The sequence below is a fragment of the Chanodichthys erythropterus genome, chromosome 10 (assembly GCF_024489055.1).
Source record: "Chanodichthys erythropterus isolate Z2021 chromosome 10, ASM2448905v1, whole genome shotgun sequence".
Taxonomy (NCBI): domain Eukaryota; kingdom Metazoa; phylum Chordata; class Actinopteri; order Cypriniformes; family Xenocyprididae; genus Chanodichthys; species Chanodichthys erythropterus.
The window spans coordinates 33,305,025-33,330,403 of NC_090230.1; the positions used below are offsets into that span (position 1 = coordinate 33,305,025).

General features: G+C 38.1%; 2 protein-coding genes across 7 annotated transcripts in view; both read right to left on the reverse strand.

Moving 5' to 3' along the window:
• Positions 1-391: 391 nt before the first annotated feature.
• On the reverse strand, positions 392-2,624 carry LOC137029388 (C3a anaphylatoxin chemotactic receptor-like). Its single transcript, XM_067398982.1, has one exon. It carries the CDS (start codon positions 2,442-2,444, stop codon positions 1,374-1,376), a length of 1,071 nt encoding a protein of 356 aa, XP_067255083.1. The 5' UTR covers positions 2,445-2,624; the 3' UTR covers positions 392-1,373.
• An 830-nt stretch (positions 2,625-3,454) lies between these two features.
• The window catches only part of apc (APC regulator of WNT signaling pathway), a 44,775-nt gene continuing 22,850 nt past the window's right edge, over positions 3,455-25,379 (reverse strand). For all 6 annotated transcript variants that reach the window (XM_067397380.1, XM_067397379.1, XM_067397381.1 and 3 more), the window contains 13 exons: positions 23,698-23,887; positions 21,870-21,978; positions 21,662-21,775; positions 21,458-21,541; positions 17,749-17,835; positions 15,585-15,683; positions 15,099-15,477; positions 13,783-13,878; positions 13,498-13,637; positions 13,335-13,412; positions 11,213-11,329; positions 10,901-11,115; positions 3,455-10,808 (listed from right to left, as the gene is read on the reverse strand). In XM_067397380.1, the coding sequence (XP_067253481.1) occupies positions 4,439-10,808; positions 10,901-11,115; positions 11,213-11,329; positions 13,335-13,412; positions 13,498-13,637; positions 13,783-13,878; positions 15,099-15,477; positions 15,585-15,683; positions 17,749-17,835; positions 21,458-21,541; positions 21,662-21,775; positions 21,870-21,978; positions 23,698-23,887 (8,078 nt within the window). In that variant the 3' untranslated portion in view covers positions 3,455-4,438. The remainder of the gene's footprint in view (positions 10,809-10,900; positions 11,116-11,212; positions 11,330-13,334; positions 13,413-13,497; positions 13,638-13,782; positions 13,879-15,098; positions 15,478-15,584; positions 15,684-17,748; positions 17,836-21,457; positions 21,542-21,661; positions 21,776-21,869; positions 21,979-23,697; positions 23,888-25,379) is intronic.

The following is a 25,379-nucleotide window of genomic DNA, read 5'->3' on the forward strand; positions in this document are numbered from 1 at the left end:
AGTCATCTTCACAAAGTAAATTCCCTCAGGATGATCAGGACCCTAATACAAAGCTATTTATAAATGACATTAAATATTGATTTGGGTTTAAATGGTTTTATTAGGCTATGTGGGAACAAAGACAGTGTCGATTGATAGCCTACATGAAACTAGACATGAAAACATTTGACAGACAATGATAGCCTACAGCAGGGATGGACAACTCCGGTCCTGGAGGGCCAGTGTCCAGCAGAGTTTAGCTCCAACCCTAATCAAACACACCTCAACCAGCTAATCAAGGTTTTTAGGATTAGTAGAAAGTTATAGGCAAGTGAGTTTTTATCAGGGATGGAGATAAACTCTGCAGGACACTGGCCCTCCAGGACCGGAGTTGTCCATCCCTGGCCTACAGTGTAGTCTTATTAATATTTGGCCAAAGAATGACACCATTAACCAGTCAAAAGTATTCAGCCCAAATATAACACTGTATAATGTTTTTGTCCAAATTAAAAATCAATTTGAATGTTTAATGATCATAAAACAGTAACTGATCTTAAAACAGACTGTATACTTCATATATTTTAGAGATTATAATGCAATTATGTGATATGTGGCTAAACATTAGCAAAACTAAAATGATTGAAGACAATGTGATTAAAAAGTATCTTGACTGATGTTACATCAATGTATAGCATATGACAGAATATTCATGTACATTTTTAATCATGACAAGCGTGCAGCTGTATCAGTTAACATGAAGTTAACATCTGACCAGCAGACAAGCCATCAACTTCCCTTAAAACCCTGCATCAGTCTAAGAATAGCACCAGTATTGCAGAACGCAAGCTACTTTTGAACTTTCAGCATGCAAGCAATCATGAACCTGTTTAACAAAAACCCTGTTAATTCATATAAATAAAGATAAAACAATACAACAAAAACTGAGCATTGCTAAGAATGGCAAAAACTCACTGTAACAAAACAATATTCCTTCTCTATCATATCTGTTTCATTGCAGATATTTTAGATGCACTGAATAAGAGTTTCATAATTTCCTGACAAAAAAAAAAAAAAAAGTTCTTCTGAAAAGAGCTAGAAAAAGTTACTTGTGCTCATTTGCATATCGTTTAATTTTTTAAGAGAAATAACAAATGCAAAATATTTTTGTCAAGATACTTTACAAGAGTATTTTGGTCAAGAAAATTACTCAGAATAATACAAAAAAAAAAAAACACCAAAAAGTATTTGGATGTTTAGTCGCACTCAAAAATGTCTGTATGTCATTGCATTAGATGCAAAATAACAAAGCAAGTGAAAAGAGTCTTGTTAGAAATTGCATAGATTTGGTATAGAAAAATTACCTAAACAGGTACAACTCTGAGTTCATATCTTCACTACACTGAGTGCATTTGCTGTGACTGGGTGGATCGTGACATCTGTGTTCCTTCCTCAGAGAAAGCCCTTTCAAAAACACGTCTTAGAGAAAGTTTAACTTTGTTCTTAAAATCCTGCCCCATGAAAACATACAGAATGGGATTCAGGCAGCTGTTGATATACGCCAAAGAGATGGCCAATGGATCCACTGCCGAAAAAAAACTTGATTTATTTCCATACCATATTATTAAGTCCACCATGTGATACGGCAACCAGCACAGAAAAAATGCCACAATAACAGCCAACATGATGCGAAACGCTCTGCCAGAGCGAAAATGACTGCTGCCTAACTTGTGTGCGATGATTCCATAGCATGATGTGATGCATATGAGAGGTATCAAAAAGCCAAACACAAATCTGATGATACTTAACAATCCAGATGTTGACAGATCTTCATCAGCATGAAACGTGCAATATGTGGTGTTCGAATACTCATCAATGAAAGTATGTCTTAATATCATAAAGGGCAAGCTGAGCACCAAAGCCAGAACCCAGGCCACTACACAGGACAGCCGTGCAAGAAACAAGTTGCGATGATTTTGAGCCCAAACCGGTGTGATCACCTGGGTGAACCTATCTAGACTAATCAAGTTCAAGGTGAAAACACTGGCAAACATGTTAATAACTACAACAGAGGGGAGAATCTTGCACATGACGGATCCATATGGCCAGTGATGGTCAAGAAGGATCTCTGCTATACTGAACGGTATGGAAAGGCAGCACAGGAGGTCAGCTGTCGCTAGATTGAGAAACCATATTGTATTAACGGTCCTCTTCATCTTCATTCCAGCAATGTACACAACAAAGATGTTTCCAGGAACTCCGAGGAGAAACGTCAGGCTGAAGACGACCAGAGAAATCACACTCATAGAATTCCTCACCTCTGGAGACACTGAGTATGTCTCACTTTCAGGAAAACATTCCAGACAATCATATCCACTTGAGTTCATGTCATAATTGTAATAAGACTCATTCATTTTGCTTGAGTTGATGTTGTCCAAAGTGCTGTTTATCCTGTAAATATCACGCATCAGTCAAACATTTATTCCTTTAGCAGAAGCTTTTATCCAAAGTGACTTATGAGGAAAATATGACATTTGACTCTGAGGCAACAATATCCAGTATTATTAAACAATAATGTTTATATTTTATTAAATATAGTTCTCAATATATTTAATACAAATCACATACTTACATGTAAAATTATATGCTCATATAGATTAGAGTTTTACAGATCATAAATTACTGACTTAGAAAACCGTACTCACCTCACCAGCTGCTCTGCACTTGCTAGCGATTCTTCACCCCTTTCAACACTTTAAGGCGGAACCACAGGAAATGGAAGGAAGTCCTAATGATTTGATGAAAAACTACAGAAGAACTCTTGGGGTGATTGCATGAATACATTTCTTTTTTCAACAGACACTTTCATTTTCATTATTCCATCTAGAATGTTGTTCTTGTGGCACAAACTAAAGGAGTTCTGAGAAAATCTTTGATGATGAGAATACTATCTTTCTCATTCTTGGTTTCCTCTTTTAAAGAGTGGTAACAAAACCACAGAGAAGCACAGAGAAGTTACAGCTGTGGATATCAACAACTTGTTATACTGCTAAAAGTAATATTATGACCAGCCATTATTTGCTGTCGAAATGGCTGTAACCACCAGATATCCCCAAATGAACAAACTAGCTCAACAAGACAATATAATTAAACTCATACTATATAAGGCAATAGGATCATAATGTGGAATCCATTTGCAAAATGATGGCTGATTATAATCAGCATGACTGTTCATGAGTAATGCATTCCTAAGAGCTGCCTACATGTGAAGCAGGAAGAAATTTAGATACGTGTTTACCTTACCAAATTGGATGAGTTGGTTTACATTAAATGACCCATGAATTTAAATTTTTCTGACTAAATTTAGATAAAGGCCCCCCCACCCCCTTTAAACTGAGTACAAAGACACTTTGTCTCCGTGGATATAGTAAACAATCAAGCCATATAGTCAAAAAAAGATACAGTTTATTGTGTAGATTTAATATTTTTTATTGGAAATATTTTGTAAACATTGATTTGCCCACTTTATTGCATGAGAAAAATTAAAATAAAATAAAAAATAAAATAAAACGTGATTATTTACACCATGGTTTTGGCAAAACAGTTGAACCTAATTATGTGCTTAATTACTAAATAAAAGAGAAAGCAAATGAGCTTTTAAAAAGGTACCAACACCAAAACCTACAGGAATAATTTAATTTTCAAACATTACTTCAGTCTTTCCAACTCTATAGTTTCATTGGAAAGACACCCGCCTCATCTGGCAACAACTATACACAAACAGCAGAGCAATGGAACTGTTTTTTCATATAATCTATGTCAACCGTCAACATCATCATTCAACAGTTTTGAGGGTTATTTCTTGCTGTCAAAAGCGCACACACAAAAGTGTAAAATGTTACACTACAGCTATCAGTACAGGTCATATGTCCACAGAAATGTTTATCTTTATAGGAAATACTATACCACTGAATCGGTTCATGCAAGGAGAAAATCCATTATGTAACGTACAATATGCAACAGTAAGAATGAGTTTAACATTTGAATTAATACAGGTTTACAGCTTGTTTGTTTTCAAATGCATTAGTATTGAATTCCACCAGAAGTTTAACAGCATCCTAAATATTCCACCATTAGCCGTAATTCATGTCAATTCAAGCTAAATACAGGATCCTGATGTGTGGTTAAATTAAATATATACATAATCAAATCTGTACAGTACAAATTGTCAAACATGTCTCTCTACTGCTGTCCTGTCTCGTCTCTATGGATTTGAAACCAACTTTAGCTTAAAAAGCAATCAGCCAGCAATAATAAGTTGCCTAACACAGGGTGCAACAACAAGTTCTAAGAAAGTGTCCTTTTGTCTCCACAAAAACACAAAGCAAATCATAAACAAGGCCAGAGTCTGCAATAAGTGTTTTCTGGCTGTCATAATAAAGATCTATGAGTAAGTCCAAACTTACACAGAGGTGACAATGTAAGACCCGCTTTCAGTCGTGTCTCCTTTAGTGTCTCTTTTTTTTGCATTGCTTGTAATTGGTGTTGGGATCTGAGAAGGCCTAGGAGTTGTGCTGTCAGCACTACTCTTTCTGGGGCTTGGTGTGTAATTAAAAGGACTTACCCTAGCAGCCACGGCACCACTAGGGGAGCTGTGTTTGCTAGAGTTAGTCGAGCTAAATGGTGTGCGTTCAGCAACTGGGAATTCATGGACCTCTGTGCCAATGTTTGGATTACTTGGTGCAGGCTTGATGTCGGTGACTTTTTTATCAAGAGAATCGCTACTCCTGAGTAAATTCAGATTTGTTTCTGAACCCAGGTGGGCCACAGCTGCATTCTCACTTGCTAGTGGCTGTTTTGAATGTGATTCACTTGAGTCCCTGTCACAAGGAAGCCCTTTACTTGATTGACTGTCAATAACAGGAGGTGTGTTAGCTGTGGGTGATTTACTAGACCTTGGATTGTTTATGGGACAGTCTTCAATTCTCACCCAGACATCTTCTGTCTTGGACATAGCAGCACCCATTGAATGAGCAGCATCACCAGTTGAATCTGGTAAGTCTAATGTCATAGAAGGTGCATATGAGGTTTCACTCTCTTTCATTTTCCTCCATGTTCCTTTGCGTTCCAGGCCCCCCTCTTTACCTGATTTTTGAGGTGGATTAGCAGGTTGCCGCTCATCCTCGCTTCTTCCCTTTTCACTCGACTCAGATGAAGCAGAGAGAATAGAAGAGCTGCTACCGGTTCTTTTCCAAGTGCCTACTCTTGGGAGAGAAGATGAATGTTTGCTGTGCTCCCTTTTCCATGTCCCTGTCCTGTTGATTGGGAGCCTGGAAGGACTTTCTGAATGAGATCGGGAAATGTCATGTCTTCGGAGTGACTTGCTATCACCATTCTCTGCAGAGTTCTGTCCATGAGGGGATTTTCTCCAACCACTTCCCTGGTAAGGTAGAGTAAGTGACATATCTGGTAAGGATGGACTAGATACTGGAGTCTGTGACTGGCTTGGAGATGAAGGAGACAAGGACTCAAAAGATGCAGACTCCTCTAATTTCCTTTTTAGTGTTGGACTAGGGGCTTCTTTGATAAATGTTGACTGCCGAACAAGTCCAGGCTTCTCGGACCGATCAGACTCACTACCACTTGACTTTGTGGACGACATTCTGGACAACTCTGCCTTCTTTGAAGTGCTTGTGCTTCCACACTGGTTTAAACTTTTTGAGGCAGATTCACTTCTAGGAATTCCACTGGTACTTCTCGGCAAACCACTCTGCTTCGTTGGTGTTTGCAGGCCCAGTTGCCTCCCTGGAGAAGTGTAAGCCATGCGTCCAGATCCCGACGATTTTGTTGAAGCAGCACTGGGGGAAGCAGTGCGAGGCAGTTGAGATAATTTGTTAGATGGGCTCAAACCATTCCTACCAGGTGAAACTGAGGCACGACCAGGAGACTGCATGGGCCTTGTTAGAGACTGCTGAACTGGTCTAGAAGGTGTAGAGTCTCTAGACCCAGATCGAGAGGAAGCTTTACTTGACCCTCCTTGAGAGGATGGTGGGTCCCTGGCAGGGCTAGGCTCAGAATTTGCTGAGACTTTCATGGTTCTTGGAGAGTTTCCAGGACCAGGTGCTTGGGATGGTGGTTTTGACATTTGGCCACGTGGAGGGGGTTTTTTGGGTACTGGACTGGTGCTAGGAGAGCTGCTCCTCACACCAGGAACATGAATCATTGTCCTCCCTCTGGAGATCACTGGAGCTTGAGCTTGTCTGTGCTGAGACGACATGCTTTCTAGGCTGGGTCGGGGCTTTCCTGTGATTAGACTTTTATACACTTTCTTTCCTCCTTTCAGACCCTTAGCAGATTCTTCCTCTTTCTTTTTGGCCTCTAAAGTGCTTTTCTCACCAGGTTTTAGTATTCTTGGCCCTTTATTTGTAGCAGGCTTATTGTCATCTTGATTTAAAGGTAGATGGAAAGGTGATCCAATGGAGATGCCCGATTTGAGAGAGAGAATAGAGTCTGAATCAGAAGAACCTTGTCTAGAGAGACTCGCTGCAGCCTGATGTAGACTGCTAACTATAGAATTGGCACCCTCTTGAATGGCTTTCCAATCAAATGATTCAGAGTCTGGTGATAAGGCTTGCTCTGAAATAGGGCTATGTGTGTCTGTGAGATCTAATATAAGATCTGGTTCCTCTGCTAAAATACCATCTGCCAATATGCTCTTTTCTTCCGTAACTCCTTGATCCTCAGCCTTACTTCTTGGTGGCTGTTTCTTTTTCTTTGGCATAGCAGAGCTGATGCATTCTTGGAGAAGGTCATCTTCAGAATCGATACTAAGAGAGCTAAGGGAACTATTTCTAGAGAAGCACACAGGGGTGTCTTCCACGTGAAAGGCCTTTGGTGCATAACCAGAGGCTTGCGGCCTTGGTACTTCCATCTGAGTTGCATCATCTTTGAGCGAGCAATCTTTGTTGTTGTTTTCTTGGTCAATGTCACTTAGTGAGCTAAGTGATGAGTTTCTTGAGAAACATACAGGTGTGTCTTCAATGGAAAACTTTTGCTTCTCATCGCACACTGCAACTGTATTTTCTTTGGGCGCTTGTGGAAAACTTACTGGTTTTTGAATGGGTTTTGTTGAAGCTGTCTGAAATGCTGATACCCTGTTGGTGTTTACTGGCTGTTCTGCACTGCACTTCAAAGGGGGGAATTTTCTTTGCTCTTTATCTTTTCGTAGCTCAGCTTTTTCCTTAGACAAGTCAAGATCATCATCCTCAAAATCAAGTGAACTCAGTGAATCATTGCGAGAGAAGCAATAAGGTGTGCCCTCAATTGGTGTGTAATGATGCGGAGAATCAAAGGCAAACCCAGGACGTGTTCTCTCCTCAGCATTAGCAGGCTTATCAGCAAACTCTCTTGGGACTACTTTGGCCTCTTGTTTTTTGGTTTCTTTGTTTTTATCTGGATATGATGCTGCTTCTGACAAATTATTAGGAGCCTCTGGCCGTTTGAGCATCCTTGCTCTGTACTCACTGCTTTGTGGCATAGGTTTTACAGGAGAAGTTGGCTTTTTCTTTTCCAGGTCCTGCTGAACTAGATTGCCAGTGGCAGTGGATGGATGCTGAACCTGATCAGGCATCTTCTGCACTCTAAATGGCTTGTGAATTTTGCCTTTGGGCATTGCTGAATTGATGCACTCTGCAAGAATATCATCCCCTTCATTCTCAGCCAAAGCAGACCGCATGGGAGGTGATAAACCTGTATCTTTAGCTTCTGCACTTTTCCCTTCTGGCAGAGTGTCTCGTCTTTGACCAGATGCTTCCGCATGGGGAGCTGAACTTTCAATACCAGCCAATTCATTTGGGGGTGAATCAATTGTGAGGTCACTGAGAGATGTTGCTGTGGAAAAGTTAATGGGTGTTCCCTCAACACAATATACCCGGGGCATGTCCTCACCGTGTGTTAGGGTTACATGTTTCTGCTGTTGTCCTCTGTTTTGTGGTGGCAACAATTTATATACAGGGAGCTGACTTGGTTTGCGAGCCACAGGTGGGGGTATTCTTGAGGTGCTTGAGGGTGATTGTTTTTTCGGTTTTCTTGATGATTTTGTTGGCATTGCTGAGTTAATACAAGCCTCTAGAATCTCTATATCATCATCATCATCTGAGTCATCTAAGATGTCTTTTCCAGTTTCAGATGTTGATGGTGCTTTTTCTTGAACTTTAGGCTCTTGGATGTCTTCTTTCTCAAGCTCTGCCTCATTACTATGGTCATCCTCATGAACTGGGGGCATTATCTTCAGCTCAACATCTTTCTGAATAAAGGGTTCATCTAAACTTAATGCACTAAGACTCGAAGCACAAGAGAAACCATCTGGAGTGCTTTCTGTTGCAAAATGTAATAGAGTATCGTTATCTGGTAAAACCTGCACTTTCTGTACAGCAGCACTTACAACTGCATGTCTCGGAACCAAATCACGTTTTTCTGAGTGGGGTGGCACAGTAACTTTTTGTTTTACTGATGTGGATCGTGGTGGTGGAGGTGGTGGTGTCTTGCTGCGACTTGGAGGCATTGTTTGTCCAGGGCTATCAGGCAGATCACTCGGACTGATGATCCCACTGACCATCCCACTGCATGGCTCACTCTGTACAGAACTTGCAATGGAATGACTCTCAAAACTGTCAAGGGAGCTGACAGATGTGCATCTGCTGAACATGAGTGGAGTCTCTTGCACATAATGTTCAGGGGGACTTTTGGGTGTCTGAGCACCACTTTTGGATGGTGATTTAGCACCTGATGAAAATTCCACTGTTTTGTGATGCCTGGAACCATCTCCATGTCCCAAGTGATTTCGTGGAGGCTTGATGCGATTATAATGGACTGATGATTGGCTTTCAGCTGTGCGTTGGTCAGGTGCAGTGTTACTAGTGGATTCTTTTTCTGATATAGGTAGAGTTGGGTAGTTGTTGGCAGAGTTGACATTTCGCTTGCAGCTCTCCATTTCATCTTCCTCTGAAGACAATGACGATAAAGAGCTACCACGTGAGAAACAAATAGGTGTGTCCTCCACACAATACGTCTGTATTGTTTCTTGATTTATTGTTGGAGCCTTGCATGTTTGGCTCTTCTGAACTGCTCTTGTTGGTCCTGATCTGCTTTGAGCAGAGAAAGAGTGGAGTTGCTTTTGCCTACCCTGATTCTTTAAAGATGCCACAGAGGAGGAATTATCTTGGCTTAAATGGTCTTTGACAGAACTTTGGGTAGAAGATGGCTTTGAATGACTAAACATGGCCTTCTTGGAAGAAGCTTCAGAGTACTTCAAACTGTAATCAATAGGCTGTTCTACATGATGATCCTCATTGTATTTCATGCTGTAGTTGGGAGTTTGCTCATCAAGCTGCTCTTCCTCTGAATAGCGCTCGCTGTAGTTTGTGGGTTTGTCATCGGCATAATCGTCAACAGTGCAGATGGTTTGTGAGATTTTTTTGTTAAGTCCATGGCTTGACCCACTGTTAATTTGTTCAGTTGAGCCCCTTGATCTAAATCCAGGCAGGTCCTGTTGAACGAACCTGGGCTGGTACTTTTTTAGCTTATCTTCTCCTTCACTGTTGCTATCAGTGTACATGGGGTATCCTGGGCTTTGCGATCTTGATGGTTTCTGATCTGGCCGTTTCATTTCATCATCAAGGAGCTTAGGCCTTGCCCACCTTTCATTCTGGCTTGGGCTTTGTCGACCAGAGTTTAGCTGTTCATCAGAATACTTCAAACTGTAGTTAATAGGTGTGTCAAGATCTCCATTGTCATCTTCCATGTGATTTGCATTGTGTATCTTATGGGCAAGGTCCGCAGGGTATTTTCTGTAGACACAGCATTTTCCTTCATCATCTTCTGAATAGGAATCCACTGAGGGCTTCATTTGACCTCTCTTTCCATAGCCATCAGTGCTGTTGACACTATTCAGACTGTCATTAGAAGCTGTGGACTCCAGTTTGGGCAGTGGACACCGTCTGCCTGGTGGGTCAGTTTTGCTGTAGTTGTACATGTTTTGGTGACCATGAACAGCAGTTTGACGCCGGATCATGTCGTCTTGCACTATATGAGAGTCTGGTGTGGATCCTGAGGTTCTATCATCCATACTTAAGTGCATGCTCTGCACTTCCTCCATACTCGCTGCAATTTGAGCTGCAGTCGTGGGAATCTGCACCATTCTCTTGGCAGCCTCGGGATCTGGATGGAATCCCCTTCGCTCTCGATCTAGACTTCTGTCCCTTTCGGCTCGAACACTTTCTGCATTTCCTCTGTTGTCTCGAGAAGATGGGCTTGAGAGCACAGGGGTGTTCATATAAGGTGAGCGAACACCGACTCCATTGGGGTTATAGCCATCTGATCGACAGACACCATCATAATCGCCATAAACATTATTCTTATGTCTTGGTTTGACCCTATGGGAGGCTTTCGGGCTCAAGTTGTCAATGTTGTCAAAGGTTTCAGATAATTGCTGTGCATCTAGTTCTTCAATTAGTGCTTTCTGTTTTCTTACATGCAGGGACGGCAGACTGGATCCAGGAGACATTATGTTGGCATCCTTATACTTGGCAGGCCGATTTGCCATAAGGTTTCTCAAAGCAGCTGCACTTCCCATAGCTATCATCTTGTGCTTGGAGTGAATGAGGTTCTTCAGCATGCTAACTGCACCCATATCCCATAATGCCTCCTGATCTTTTGCATTCCGGGCTGAGAGGTTCCACAGTGTTCCACAGGCATTGCTCACTATCGTCAGGCTGTGTGATTTAAGGTGCTGAAGAAGAGTCTGAAGACAGCTGTTTTCCCTTAATATTTGCCTGAAATAAACAAAAAACAGAAAATGGTTTGCTCCCATGTGAACAAATTAAACATCTGTGAGCATATGCAGCTTTTATATGGCATACTCTACCTGTGCTCCTCATTTGTGGCGATGAGGCTCGACACATTTCTCAGGATGCCACCACCACTTTCTATGATGGCAAGGGTGTTGGTTTGGCTTCTGTATGTTAGAGTGCTCACTAAAAATGCCAAAGCTCCAGGAACATTACAAATATCAGCTTTGTTTTCAGTGCAATGTGCTGATAAGTTCCAAAGGGCACTGAGGACACTTTTTAATGTGGATTCCTGTAGGGATAAAAAGAAACACAATTTATTAATGACTTAATGGCTCGTTTGGCATTCTAATTACAGAATTTATCAAAGAGCTTCAGAGATACCTCACCTTCTGAACCTCTAAGGCACACTCCATCAGGGCCCTAACACTGCCGACTTCTCGCAAAATCTTCTTACTGTTTACATCAGCTCGCCATGAGAGGTTTCTCAAAACACTGGCAATTACCTAAAGCAGTACATAGTCTCTTAGTACAAATTAGAAATACTGCCTTGGAAATTTAAATAAAATAGATTTAAGCTGAAGTACTAAAATGACAAACTAAAGTTGAAATAAAAATAAAGCTGCATATAAATATTTCACAAAAATAAATAATAAAAATGACTAAAGCTCAAACTAAAATGAATTAAACTGATAATGTAAAAATAAAAGCTAATTCAAAATACTAATAAATACTGTAATAGTATATGAATTATACTAAAATAACACTGATACAAAATACAATTTGATTACAGCAAGATGTATACAAATGCATTTGTATATCATCATTTTATCATTATGTTCACTTAAAATAAAATTAAAAATTCAATTAATCCACATAATTAATGAATCTAAAAATAATGATACCACACGGATGTCAATTAACTATCAATTACCCATAAGGGTGCTCTGATCAGGATTTTTGGGGTCGATCACTGTAATAATAATAATAATAATTTTACTTTATATAGCGGACCCTATAATGGACCTTGTGGGTCCATTTGAAGTAGAGCCCTGCGCGGGACTGATTTCCTTAACCCGCATCCGCCCGCTCCCGCTGAATATCTGACCAGGACCGCCTGCTCCCGCAACCCGCGTGTTCCACTCCCGCCCGCAAATTAGAATTAGAATTAGAATTCGCTCCCGCGGAATTTCTCTCAGAGCTTGTAAAAAAAGGCCTAAACAAATACTCTGACTAAATTCGTTCAAGTTAACATCCAGAACAACAGACTTTAAACATGAATGCGTTTAAATAAAATGAAGTAGCCTCAAAACCAAAGCACCACAGGTGATAAAAAACATTGGGTATTTTTTTATTAGCGTTATAAAACATTAACCGTTAACAAAACCACAACTAGCGGCACCTCAGTTTTTAAACGCAGGCTAGCATACACACTCACCGAACGATTAACTAAACAAGCAGTTTAAATAAGTTTAAGTAAATAAGCCAAAGCACAATACGAAATAACTTTTACTCATTAAATAAACACATAATGTACTTTAAACAAATTAAATACAAAATGAAATAAATAAAATAAATAGAATGTCTTGCTTAACAGGCCATTGCAAAGAAAATAAATAATACTAATAAATAAATAAAAATAACGTAGCCTACTTAAACAAGTGAATGATCATTGGGACTTGCATTGCTTACTCCATATTACTATGAAGGGAAAGTATATTGCTAACTGACTGCGGTGCGTCTTTCTTCCATCATCCGCCCACACACACTGAATGCCCTCTCGGTGCAGCTAGATCATGCGAGAATGCTCAAAATAAAATGCGCAAATTTTAAGAATTGTTTCCAAGTGTCTGCTTTGTCTTGCTTTGCTTTTGTCAAGTAAAGAGCCGCTTTAATTTTCTTCTCAACTTCATTTGTCTCCGTTTCTATTACACGCCAAATCCCACTGTTTCCTGCGGGTCTCCCGCAAAGTTTTCTGACCGCCCACTCCCGCCCGCAGCAAAGGTAAAACCGTCCGCTCCTGTGAGATTTGCGTTGGGTCCCGCGGCTCCCTCGTGAGCCCAAACACAATGCAGCCCTCTAATTTGAAGCATACTGCTGTAAAGGAAAGAAATGCACTAAAATCGCACAGTCCTAGTTTCTACAGCAATGTCTCCGCAATGACTCTGCAAATTTATTGTCCTTTTCAGACACCTGGTAGAACTGTCAGACCGTTGAATGTTGTGAAGCTATTTTAGCTGCACATAAAAAAAACTCACAAGTTTTGCATCATCTCATCAGCCTTTATAGAGATCACTGATATTTAAAACAATTACAGGCCGATAACGAATAGCACCCGAATGATCGGAGCACCCTTAATTACCCAAAGCAGTACAAAGTCTCTTAGTACAATAAATTGTCATTAATGCCATGCATTATAAAATGACTATGATACTTTTTTTTTGTCTTTTTTGGAATAATTTAAACATGCTACGCATACAAAATATGACATGTATTTCCAAAGAGTTATACCTGCTGTAGGTCCTCGCTCTCTGACTTTAGTTGAGCTACCATGGCCCTCATACAACCTTTCATTGAGCAAAGTGTAGCCTGTAGACAAAACAAGAAACAAATAAATACAACAATAAACAATACATGGAATTCTACACAGACAATGATGAGAGAAATATCGCACCTTGTTAGCAACATCTCCAAAGGTTAGATTAGTTAGAGCCATGCCAGCATATCGCCTTAGTGTAACACTGTAGTGATCATTGGTAAGACCGTAAATCTCACAGTCTACCTGTAGAAGCTCCCCAATCGCCTGAAGTCCACCTGCATAAATGATTTAATTAAATAGTTAGTCAATAAGATTTAGATTTTTAGTTTTTTTTATGTCTAACCTGGAAAAAAAACTGGAGCACAAGATTCATTTGTGTCACAATGTTTTGGATAAATTAATATGTTTAGAAAAACCTACCAAGCTCATTCATCGCGTGCCTGTGCTCTTCATCAAAGGAAAGTTTCATGAGAACACAAACCGCTGGGCAAATCTGATGCTCGACTGGTGAAGGCACTGAAATGAAAGCAAAAGTACATTGATGATGTTGTACAGCTCCACATGTATTAATTATGCGTTAACCCACTTAGAAGAGTCATCCATTAAACTCCTTCCCATCAGAGCATTTCATATGAATCACATTTATAAATTATAAATAAATCAAAAAGCATGACATTTACTACTGCAATATATTAAGAACATACAGGCATATATTACAGTGGTTGACTAATGGCTAATGTAGATGCATCAGATTCGATGCAATGCAATTCATTTAAATATATACATAACAGGGTTGTTACTATAGTTTGTCAAATTTGTCCCTATTTGGGTGTGAGTAAAAACACACAATTTTTGGGTCCCTTTAAATGCAAATGAACTGCTGCTCCCGGCCCCCTTTCCAGATGAAGGCGGAGCTTTAACAGCTTGTGCTTCGAATACTCAACAACAAAACTGGAGAATCTTGCGCAGTCAAAGACTGAGGAGTTGACACTGATGGAGAGACTCAGGAAGAAGTTACAACTTTTAGAATGAAACTGGACGTTTCTGAATGGTTAGTGGATAAATTTATGTAGTTGCTGTGGAGTTGCATGTGCCATCATATTAATCTTTTGTGCAAATCCAGCGTTGAACTGACCCTCGTTTGAGGAGCTGTTCGGTGTAAAATGATTTGTGCAAATATATAACACTTTAACAACTTGTTTCGGCACATTTCCTTTAAATTCATGAATTGAATTCAACTACGGTATCCTAACTGGCTCAGATGCCAAGAGCCTATGGATAATCTTATGTTCATTGGTACATCCAATAACAACATTTGTAATGTTTTTTTGGCGCAGACATTGTATATCTCCAAGATCTGTGTTCAAACACCTTATAAAAGTGAATTTTGCATAATAGGTCCCCTTTTTAAGACTAAAGCTGAAACTACTAAATATTGTTTTCATTAATTTAAATAAAATATGAAATATAAATATTACATGAAAAACTCGTACTTAATATTGCTTTGGCAACTAACTGAAATTAAATACAATTAATAAACTGAAATAAAAGTTAGAAATTGTTAATTATTCATTGGAAAACACTGTTGGCAGATTTTGAAAACAACACAAGAATGAGAAAACACTTCTATTAATCCACACAGTTACTGAAACTAAAAATGATACCACGAGGATACCATCCTTCAGTGCTATTCCTGACGCCTTGCATATATCAGCGTAAGATATTTTAGGTCTTACTTGGGTTCTTGTCCTGGTCCACACCGCGCTCATGGCTTTCCTGCCACTCCCAGCAGGTCTCGCAATAAGCTCGGATCTGCTCCAGCAGGTGGAGCACCCGGATCTCCCGCCGGCCGCGCTTGTCATCGGGCTGTGAATGGATAATGTTATGCAGGGCGGCACTGGCCCTCGCCCGGGCCTCTTTACTGCCGCGGGAATTTCCAAGCAACACAGAGTCCTTGTCGTTGCCATGGAGAAGCTGGATGAGCAGCGGCAGGCACCCGGATTGGCGCATGGCAATGCAGCTGTCCTGAGAGCTCGACATGGCCAGGAGGGTGCGAGACATGTCATCTTTATCATGGGTCCCCAGCATGGACAGCAGAGAGTACACCATTTCCACCTGAGCATATACAGACTTAATTAAACCTCTGAGGCAAGCCGTCATTATGTTTGTAGAAAAAAATGTAGCATTGAGAATTAAACACTGAAAATTTAGCACAAGTTAACCTTAGTGCCCAGATGGCTCGTCAGTCGGCGTGGAACGGAGTAACTTCCTGCACTGCTCATCTCACTGGCGGTGTCATGATCGACACGGGAACTTGAGCCCTGTCAGGCAACATTCTTAATAAACAAACATGCAGGTCTTCTGCAAACACCTTTTAAATAGTTTACATTTATTTTTCCACTGTAGATATTACAAAATATATAAACCATACAAAACGTCATTAGCCCCTTTCACACATATAGTCTTGACTGGTTAATTACCATTAAGAGATCATGTGTGAACAGAACCTTTTCAAAAATACAGTAAATTGATGATTACTGTAAATAGATTACTGGTATTGAGCATGTACAAAATCCGTCGCGTTGACGTAAGAAGTCCGCTTTGGGCCAATCATAAAGCTCTTATGGAGATAATGCAGTTACTCTGCGCTGTTTACAGTAAGCTCCACTGCCATTTAATAATTTTTTTAAGAAAATATGCACTAGATGATCATCTTTGACCATTGTGACCATTAAGATCAAAATCCCGTTCTGTGCAATCATCACCTTATGCCTGTCACTCAGACGTCAAAAAGGTTGTTCAATTGAACAGATAGAAAACAATAGAAATACAATAGAAATAACAATAGAAATATAATTCTCCTCACGAGGGTGAATGAAGACAACAGTGCAGCGTTTCAAGATCATTTCCAATGACTGAATTTCGGTATTTTGGTGCTGATGTGTGAATGGTCTCTTAACAGTAAAAAGTCAGAGCGTGTATGAACAGCACATCTGTATATTTACCGGTAAAGTCATTCTGGTAATTTTACGGCAATTTACTGGGATTACTGTGTCAAAGGAGCTATTGTTTACATCACACATCTTTAGCATGTCCACAAAGCAGTCTTTTTAATGCAGAGACTATGCATAGATAAATATGTAAATATTTAAAATTAAATTTATATTTAAATATAAATATAATTTAAATATACAAGTTTAGAAAATTTACATTTATAAATGTAAATATACACTTAAATTAAATAAAATGTATAAATTGAAATTAATAATAATAATAATAATAATAATAATAATAATAATAATAATTCATTACATTTATATAGCGCTTTTCTGGGCACTCAAAGCGCTTTACATAGAAGGGGGGAATCTCCTCAACCACCACCAATGTGCAGCATCCACTTGGATGATGCAACAGCAGCCATATTGCGCCAGAACGCCCACCACACACCAGTTTTTTTTTTTTTATTGGTGGAGAGGAGACAGAGTGATGAAGCCAATCAGTGTATGGGGATGATTAGAAGGCCATGATGGACAGAGGCCAATGGGCAAGTTTTGGCCAGGATGTCAGGCCTACTCTTTTCGAAGGACATCCTGGGATTTTTAATGACCACAGAGAGTCAGGACCTCGGTTTAACGTCTCATCTGAAGGATATATATATATATATATATATAAAATGATTTTTTTATAATTATATTTTAAAGTATATTTATTACATTTATAAATTTATATTTACATTTATGAATTTATGTTCAAATTTAAATTAATATAATATATTTAATTGATAATTTTTTAAAAAATAATTTCTTTTGTTCAAAATATTGCATGTTAAGTTAAGGGAAAGCATTGTGTTTTATTGTATTACTAAATTAGTATTATAATGAAAAAAACATTTTAATCATAAATACATACATACAGATAAAATCATTTAAAAACAAATCTTAAAAACTCAAACTGCATAAAAATACAAAATGCAGGCAAGTCTCTGTGCTTAGTAAACAATGTATGGCTCTAGTATTAAACTCGATCCCTGCACCTAATCCAGTGACATACCGCTCCCACCATCTGTCTGAAAAATACCATGCGAGCTTAATGCAAGTGAAACAGTATGAAGTACAAAAAACCCTCCTGTTTCTGCTTAGAATTTCAAAGTCTAACTAGGTCTCTATGATGAACAATAAAACCATTAGCATCTGCATTCAAATCATTATTATTCAAAGCACACTGAAGCTCTTGGCATAGACTGAAAGGGCTTTTTAAAATGGTCCTGAAATCCTTGGCACCCATTGGCAGAGAAAAGGGCCACCGGAGAACACTTCTGTTCATGAGACCATCAACAAAATGAGCCTAATTTACTGAGAGACTATTGCAAATAGATACAGCACTTACCTGTGAGCATACTGCACTACCACCACCACCACCAGCTTCTCCTGCAGCATGAGCCCCTTCGGTCTGGGTCACAGGGTCATGCTTGACCTGATGATTCAAAGAGGAATATGAGAAACAGCATGTTAAACTGAGTAAATGACACCTACAGAGCAAGTCACTCTGTGCAACAGAGACGAAACCCAAGTAGAGAAAAAGACATCAGTCAGGTGGAAAGAGAGGCTCGCTGCCTACAGGAGACAGATAACCTGTGTAATCAGCTCTGTGAAGTAGGGATAAATCAGAGTATAGAGCAGTAGTCTTGAGCTACAGGACAGCAGCTGCAAGAGCATCAGGCTCTTTCTGACCTACATTGCTTTCTCATTCAGCTGATGGGATTGCGACAACAGAGGGGGAGGAAAAGCAGAAGTGTCCAATAGGATTTATCCACTTGAAGGGAAAAATCACATGTGCAAACTCGGAGCATGTTAGTGAACATGCATACAAAAACTTCTACTTGTGCACTATTTTACTATGTAAAAAACACAGATATCTTATAGCAATGAATGGCAAGGTAATGGGTTCGATTCCTAGGCAAAGCATGAAATGTGACCCGTGCTGACCCGTTCTCACATTCTCTATTAAAAAACCTTGTATGATTTATTGGAATCTGATTGAAATCGATAGAGTCAACAAAGTCAATTTTGAGGAAAAGCAAGTTTTCTGAGGATTCCCAAAACAAAATCATCTTGCAACCATACCTTGAAATCCCTGGTAACACCACCACATTTGGCACAAACCAAGTTAAAACCCAAATCTATAGGAAATGCATGTATATTTAACTTTTTTTCCATGATTCCACAATTGTTTGATTAACATTAATGAAACAGACAGACTATATATTAAGACCTACTGTACCAAACTGATCTAACATAATGTTAAACATCTGAGGCCGTATTAACTAAACATCTTAAGGCTAAAAGTAGCTCCTAACTTGCCGATTTAGGAGAAACTCTTAAAAATAATGGGCGTGTCAGTCCTAATTTTAGGAGTCCTACATTTTTGCTCTAAGAGTATTTCACAAAGCATTTTAGCGCTAGAACTAGCTCTTAAACATGTGAAATGTTAGGAGTAGTCAAGAGGACTCCTAAATCACAAACAATCCTAATCCACCTAAGTGAGGTCGAGTGAGGAGCGGGTTGGTGGAGGGATGCAGAAAACTGTCAAAGTAACTGTAGGCGAGCCGGCTCTCGTCTGTGTAAATATTTCTCCTCTCGAGCTGATTATAAAGACTGTCCGAATGTGCTGCTCCAAACTTTGTTTATAAAACATCCTTTGTCGCTTGAATTCTGCATTCTTTTGAAATGCAGACTTGCAAGAGGTGGACAATTAACTGTATATACTTTGCCTACATTTTAAAACCTTTATGTCAACAATATGGCAACATTTTATTTTGACCATGGCAACATTTTTATTAAAAAATATTTATTTTTATGTAGATCAACATGTGTACTTTAAAACCTTTATTTTAATGTGGAAACAAAAACCTCATTCTACAATATTTCTATGATAAATTGCTGACACCTCCCCATCAGCCAATCACTGTGTGTATACTCCATAGCAACGAGGTCAACCCCACCCTTACTCTTAGCTTAAGACTTCTCTCTATTCCTTAGTATAAGTTTGTATCAGCAGCTTTGTGAATAGGTTTTAAGAGAAAACTCTTAGCGAAGAACTTTTACTGCTATTTAGGAGAACTCTTAGTGGTAAGATAAAATGTTTTGTGAATATGGCCCCAGATGTTTTTCCCCAACAATTAACCAAACGTTCACTTAAGACATAACAGATAATGTTTGCGTGAATACCTGCCAAGACAGATTTTTTGAAATACTTTATTTCATCGGGATCACGTGCTGTATGAGGCACGCTTTGTGTGCAGTTGGTGTGAGTAAGAACATTTTGTTTACATCAGCATGAGTTTGAAAATCACATTTCATTGGATCAGACTCATGTCATCAAGAATTCGCAATGAATATTCACAAAGTTGGAATGCTGCACTTTACAACGATACCAACTTGTATTGAGGGAAGAGCCAGTTGTCCAGAAGCAAGCAGAGAAAAACAGCATTTTTCATGGACAAAGGCAAGGTACTCATCTCAGAAAAAGTACAAATAAAGATACTTTTAGATCTTTAATTGCTATTTGGAACATAGATGAAGGCTTAATGAACGCATTTTTGTGAAAAACTCAATTTCAATAAAAAACTACGTTTTTCACTTGTTTTGCCTGTAGCTCGAAATTAGCCCGGGCGCATTTCGATTTCCGACACATTTTGCCAGCACGGGTCACAAATGTATATCTCGAATGCAATGTAAGACGCTTTGGATAAAAGTAAATGCAATTGCATAGCCTAAATGTGAACATAGTTATGCATCCTAAAACTAGGTGACACTACTGTTTTTAACGCTCAGCCACACAGAGCACAATACATTAGTAGAGCATGCAAATTCAATTAAACTTTCATGGCTTCAGTGTTAATGCACACAAGCATTTTCTGTGCACTATTTCCGTTCACACTGAACAGGCTCTAAAAGCAGAACATTACAGATTGGAACATGCACAGAAAATACTGATGTTGAAGTGGAAAGTACAGCCTTTCTACAGAAAAAAGAATTAAACGTGTCAAGAGGAACAAATGCTTGCACAATCTGACCCCAAATTTCCTTTCTAACAAAATATGATTAACCCTATAAAACCTACTGGATCATTTAATACACACATTTCAAAGGCCTCTAAATGATCAAAACCTGTTGTACACAATCTATTACATGCCTTCTGTCGTCTGATTGATAGTTTCCCCCCCTTTTTTTTTAGCAAGTAAAAGCCTTTTAGAATAATTGTACAAACATCTTCCTTAAGCTTGTGGTTCACGTGTGATTTTCCTGTGAAATCCATTTTTATAAAGTAAGGAATATGTAGGAATAAGGTATGTAGGAATAACGGTTATATTGTTAGTAATATTTCAAGATGAACACTTATTTGACTGAAGCAACTTAGGTTTACTTGATTATTCATACATTTTTTTTTTTTTTTTTTTTTTTAGAAAAATCATGTTAAAATGCGAGTATCAAATTTGATCCATCAGGCTTTTGAGGAAGGTTTACTTTTTCATCTCTCAATCTTTACTGTATTGCACTGCATTGTTTTGAAACTACAGAGCTTTGAACATAAAAATAAGCATTTAAATATTATTACTAAGACATATTATTGGGAGATATAGTGTGTCAAATAATAGTAATATGCATTTTATTTAAATACTCTGTTATGCTGTTATAAAGATCTCGTTGATTTACATGAATATCACCATCTGCACTAAACTGCTTAATTTTGCTCAGTTTGGGCCTCTGAATAAAATTGAGGCATTTTTTTTTCCTGATGAGTATGAGCTCAATATTCTCACTATATAAAACCATATGAGCCAGAAAAGCAAAAAAAAAAAAAAAAAAAAAAAATTCACTTTATTTTTAATTTTGTGTAAAGGTTCAGTAAACTGTTCCATTTAATATTTCATATGTCAGGTTTTACAAGGTTAAACAAGACTTCACAAAACGACTTTCACTTGTTCATGTGGACATAAATAGAGATCATAACACTTGAATTGTACTAATTACTACTAATCCTAAGTCAATTCTTCAATTCTTTCCTCTAAACACGACTGTATTATGTATGTTACCTCTGTGTCGGCCGACTGGGCCTGTAAACGTGTCCGAATCCTCAGCATATCTTTTTCTATCTGTTGTATCCGAGCGATGCGGCCCTGAAGACAAATGATAGAAACTTCATTACTAAACAGGTGGTTTCACACTCTGAATTTAGAAGGCTGTTTTTAGTTTCATGAACAATTTGTAAATCTTTCAGTTTCGGTATTTCAGCCCACCTGTGCCCGCTTCTCCATGTCCTGACACGTGCCCAGTTGCTCCTCCATGGCGGCTCTGATCTGCCGGGCCTCGTATTCCAGTTGCCTGCGAGTCATATCGGTCTGGAGAGAAAACTACAACAGCAGAAGTATGAAGATCATATAAGGTCAGTAATGATGTGCACTAAACACCACACTGCATAGTGCAGTTTTTATATGTTTTACTTACATTCTCTGTCAGTGGCAGACTGTCAATCCTTTTGGTGAGGTTTTGTAACTGGGCATAATACCAGTCTTTTTCCTTTTCTTCCTTCTCAAGTTCTGCCATCAACAAAGACCTAATAGAAAGAAAAGTTACTCATGAAAACAATTAAATTTGCTTTAACTTGTAGACTCACTAAATTCAAGTTGTTATAGATCAAAATGTAATTACAGTAAGGTTCCAGAAGTCAAAATGCAACTTATTTCCCCTATAGAGAAACTGATTGGCAAGTTACTTGACATTTCAAAAGCAATTTATATATTTAAATGTTTAACAATTTTAAATGTTTTTGAAAGAAGCTGCTTTTATTTGATCAAGGATGTAGTAAAAACAGTAATATTGTGAAAAATGATTACAATTTAAAATGACTGTTTTCTATTTGAATATTATTTTGAATTGTAATTTAATTGTAATTTATTCCTGTGATCAAAGCTGAATTTTCAGCATCATTACTCCAGTCTTCAGTGTCACATGATCCTTCAGAAATCATTCTAATATGCTGATTAAAGTCAAGAATATTAGTTCTTATCATCATCAATGTTGAAAACAGTTGTGCTGCTTCATATTTTTCTTTTTCAGGATTATTTGACAAATAGAAAATGAAACAGAACAGCATTTATTTGAAATAGAAATCTTTTGTAACATTATACATGTCTTTACTTGATCTTTTAATGCATCCTAGCTGAATGAGTGTATTAATTAAAAAAAAAAAAATGTACAGACTCCCAATATTTGAATGTTTGTATTTATCAGAATATTTTGCAGTGAACACCAAAATAAACTCCTGACATTCAAACACTTTTTTGCTTCACTCTAAAAGCTAATTCAGGGGACCTTTTAGTCATTACTTAAATATATATATTGTTGTGAAATAAAAAATCAAGTTCTGAAATGCTGTTAGACATTGTAATTGTTATTTTATTGAGCTTGGATGACAAATTATGCCTATTGATTCGATATACTATCATGACTTGTCATAGTTTAATATTTTCAGCTAATCAAAAATGTATTTAATTTTAAGTTCTGTTAACGTAAAATACAATCTGATGACGTGTAAACGTGTGTCATTGTTTTGAGTTGTATGAACACTTCTTTTAATTTAGACGTGAAACTGGGCTGGGATTTATATTTCCCATCATGCTTTGCCCATGTCACTTGAACGGGAGAGTAAATGCTAAAATTAAGTGTTATATAATGTTTTTTGCACAAGATTAATGGTAAGGGAGATTTTGCAGTAATTAGTGTTTTGTTATGCTAATTTAGAAGAGTTTCTGTTAATGTGGGTTTTTTACCATCATGGTGACAAGCGATGCTTGGTAAGTTCATGTTACTTAGAAATGCGTTTTATTGTGTCCAAAAAGCATCTTCACCTTACTTAAAACATTATGTTGGATCAACTTAAATAGTTGCATTCATGTTGACAATTTTTAAGTTGATGTTACTTAGAAATGCATTTTATTGTGTCCAAAAAGCATCTTCACCTTACTTAAAACATTATGTTGGATCAGCTCAAAATATTGCTTTGAATTAATGTAATTCTCCCAATTGGCTTAAGTTAAAAATTCTAGTGGAAAATGTTAACTTTTTTTTTGTTGTTGTTGAACCAATGTTTTATTTTTTAGAGTGTTGAAATCATAGCTGGCTATCTGGAATGTACCATCATTGCCACATTTTACCATGTGGATCTCATCCAGTAGCAAAACCCTAAAAGATCTTTAGAAGAAACCTTTAGTTAACATTCTTAAATAAGAATCTAACCAGCCATTTGAGCAGTCCATCTAATGTGAGTGCTCACCGTTCCTTTTCCAGCTCCTCCAGGTAACCGGCACTGTCTCGACCCCCGCCGGTCACCCCTCTCCTGGGAAAGGAGCTCATGGGACTGGGACTGGGGCTGCTGTCGGTGGAGTGGGCCGAACCGGAGCCCTGCAGAGAGGCCTTGGACCTCAACTTCACGCCAGGGAAACTGCTAGGGTCAAGACTCATTTCTGCAGGACAGAATGGGAGATGATGATGATGCCACATGTACCTTATTTTCCGGAAAAAGTCACACCTAACAGTAGATGTGTTTCATTTCGAAGGCTGCATCCTCCAGAGGTCACATATGTTGGCTGCATAATAAAATATGTTGGCTGGACAAAAAAATTAAATGAAACATTTATGTATTTTAGTTCACTCCCCACACTCCACAACAAATCCTTTGAATTGATCTGTATTCAGAACAAAGCAGAATGAAACACATAAGTATAAAACAAACAAATTATAGTGGCATTCAGTATAAACAACATTCATTATAAACTCCTAGCCTAAAAGATTTTATTTAAAGCAAAAATAAAACTAACAGCATGTGGGAAATGCACAATACAAATAAACTTGGCCTCACGTACTACTTCGGCACAAATGCAAATGAGCATATTTTGCATGCTTGATGTTAATTGCATTATTTAAAATGCTTTGGAATAGAAGTCGCAGAAAGTTTAAGATGATAAAAAAATATATATTTTGGAAATATGGTGCATTAAGGTAAGTTTTACTTCTTTATCTTCATGAAAGACTTTGTTCCAAACACTTGTTTCTACTTCTACATAGACCTTGTAAGGCAAACTGAAATGAAACGCCACAAGTGACTGATTTGGAACGGCCTACATATACAGCAACCACACAAATAGCATTTGATTCTGAAAGGGTTTGACATTACCTTGTTGCTAAGCTAACGACAATATTTGGCCAAGCATAAAAATACACAGCACACACAATAACTGGGTAAATAATTTCAGTTATTTGCTTCGGAAATGCATCCTCTTAAAGGGACAGTTCACCCAAAAATGAAAATTCTGTTACACTTTATTTTAAGGTGTCTTTGTTACACTGTAGTTATACATTTAAGTACTGAGTAATATTAAGTAACTACATGTACTTACTATAGGGTTAGGCTTGGTTTTGGGTTAGTTGCATGTAATTATGCATAATTTATAGTTATTACTATAGTAACTGCATGAAACATATGTAACAATGACACTGTAAAATAAAGTGTTACCAAATTCTGTCATCACCTACTCACCCTCAAGTTGTTCTAAACCTGTATGAATTTCTTTCTTCTTATGAACACAAATGATTAATTTTTAAGAATTTGTGCAACCAAACAGTTGATGGGCCCCCATTGACTTTCATAGTATGGAAAAAAATAAAACTATGGAAGTCAACTGTTCGGTTACATTCTTCAAAATATCTTGTTTTGTGTTCAGCAGAAGAAAGAAACTCATACAGTTTTGGAACAACTTGAGGGTGAGTAAATGATGACAGAATTTTCATTTTTGGGTGAACTATCCCTTTAAGGCAAGACGCTACAGGCAAAAACACTGGTTTTGAGATTTCAGGCTATTTTGTTTCCAACACGTCTTCTTTCAGACTAGTGGAAAGAAAACACTTTATCTATTTGCATCTGTATATTTCAATTACAACACATCTTTAAAGGCAATG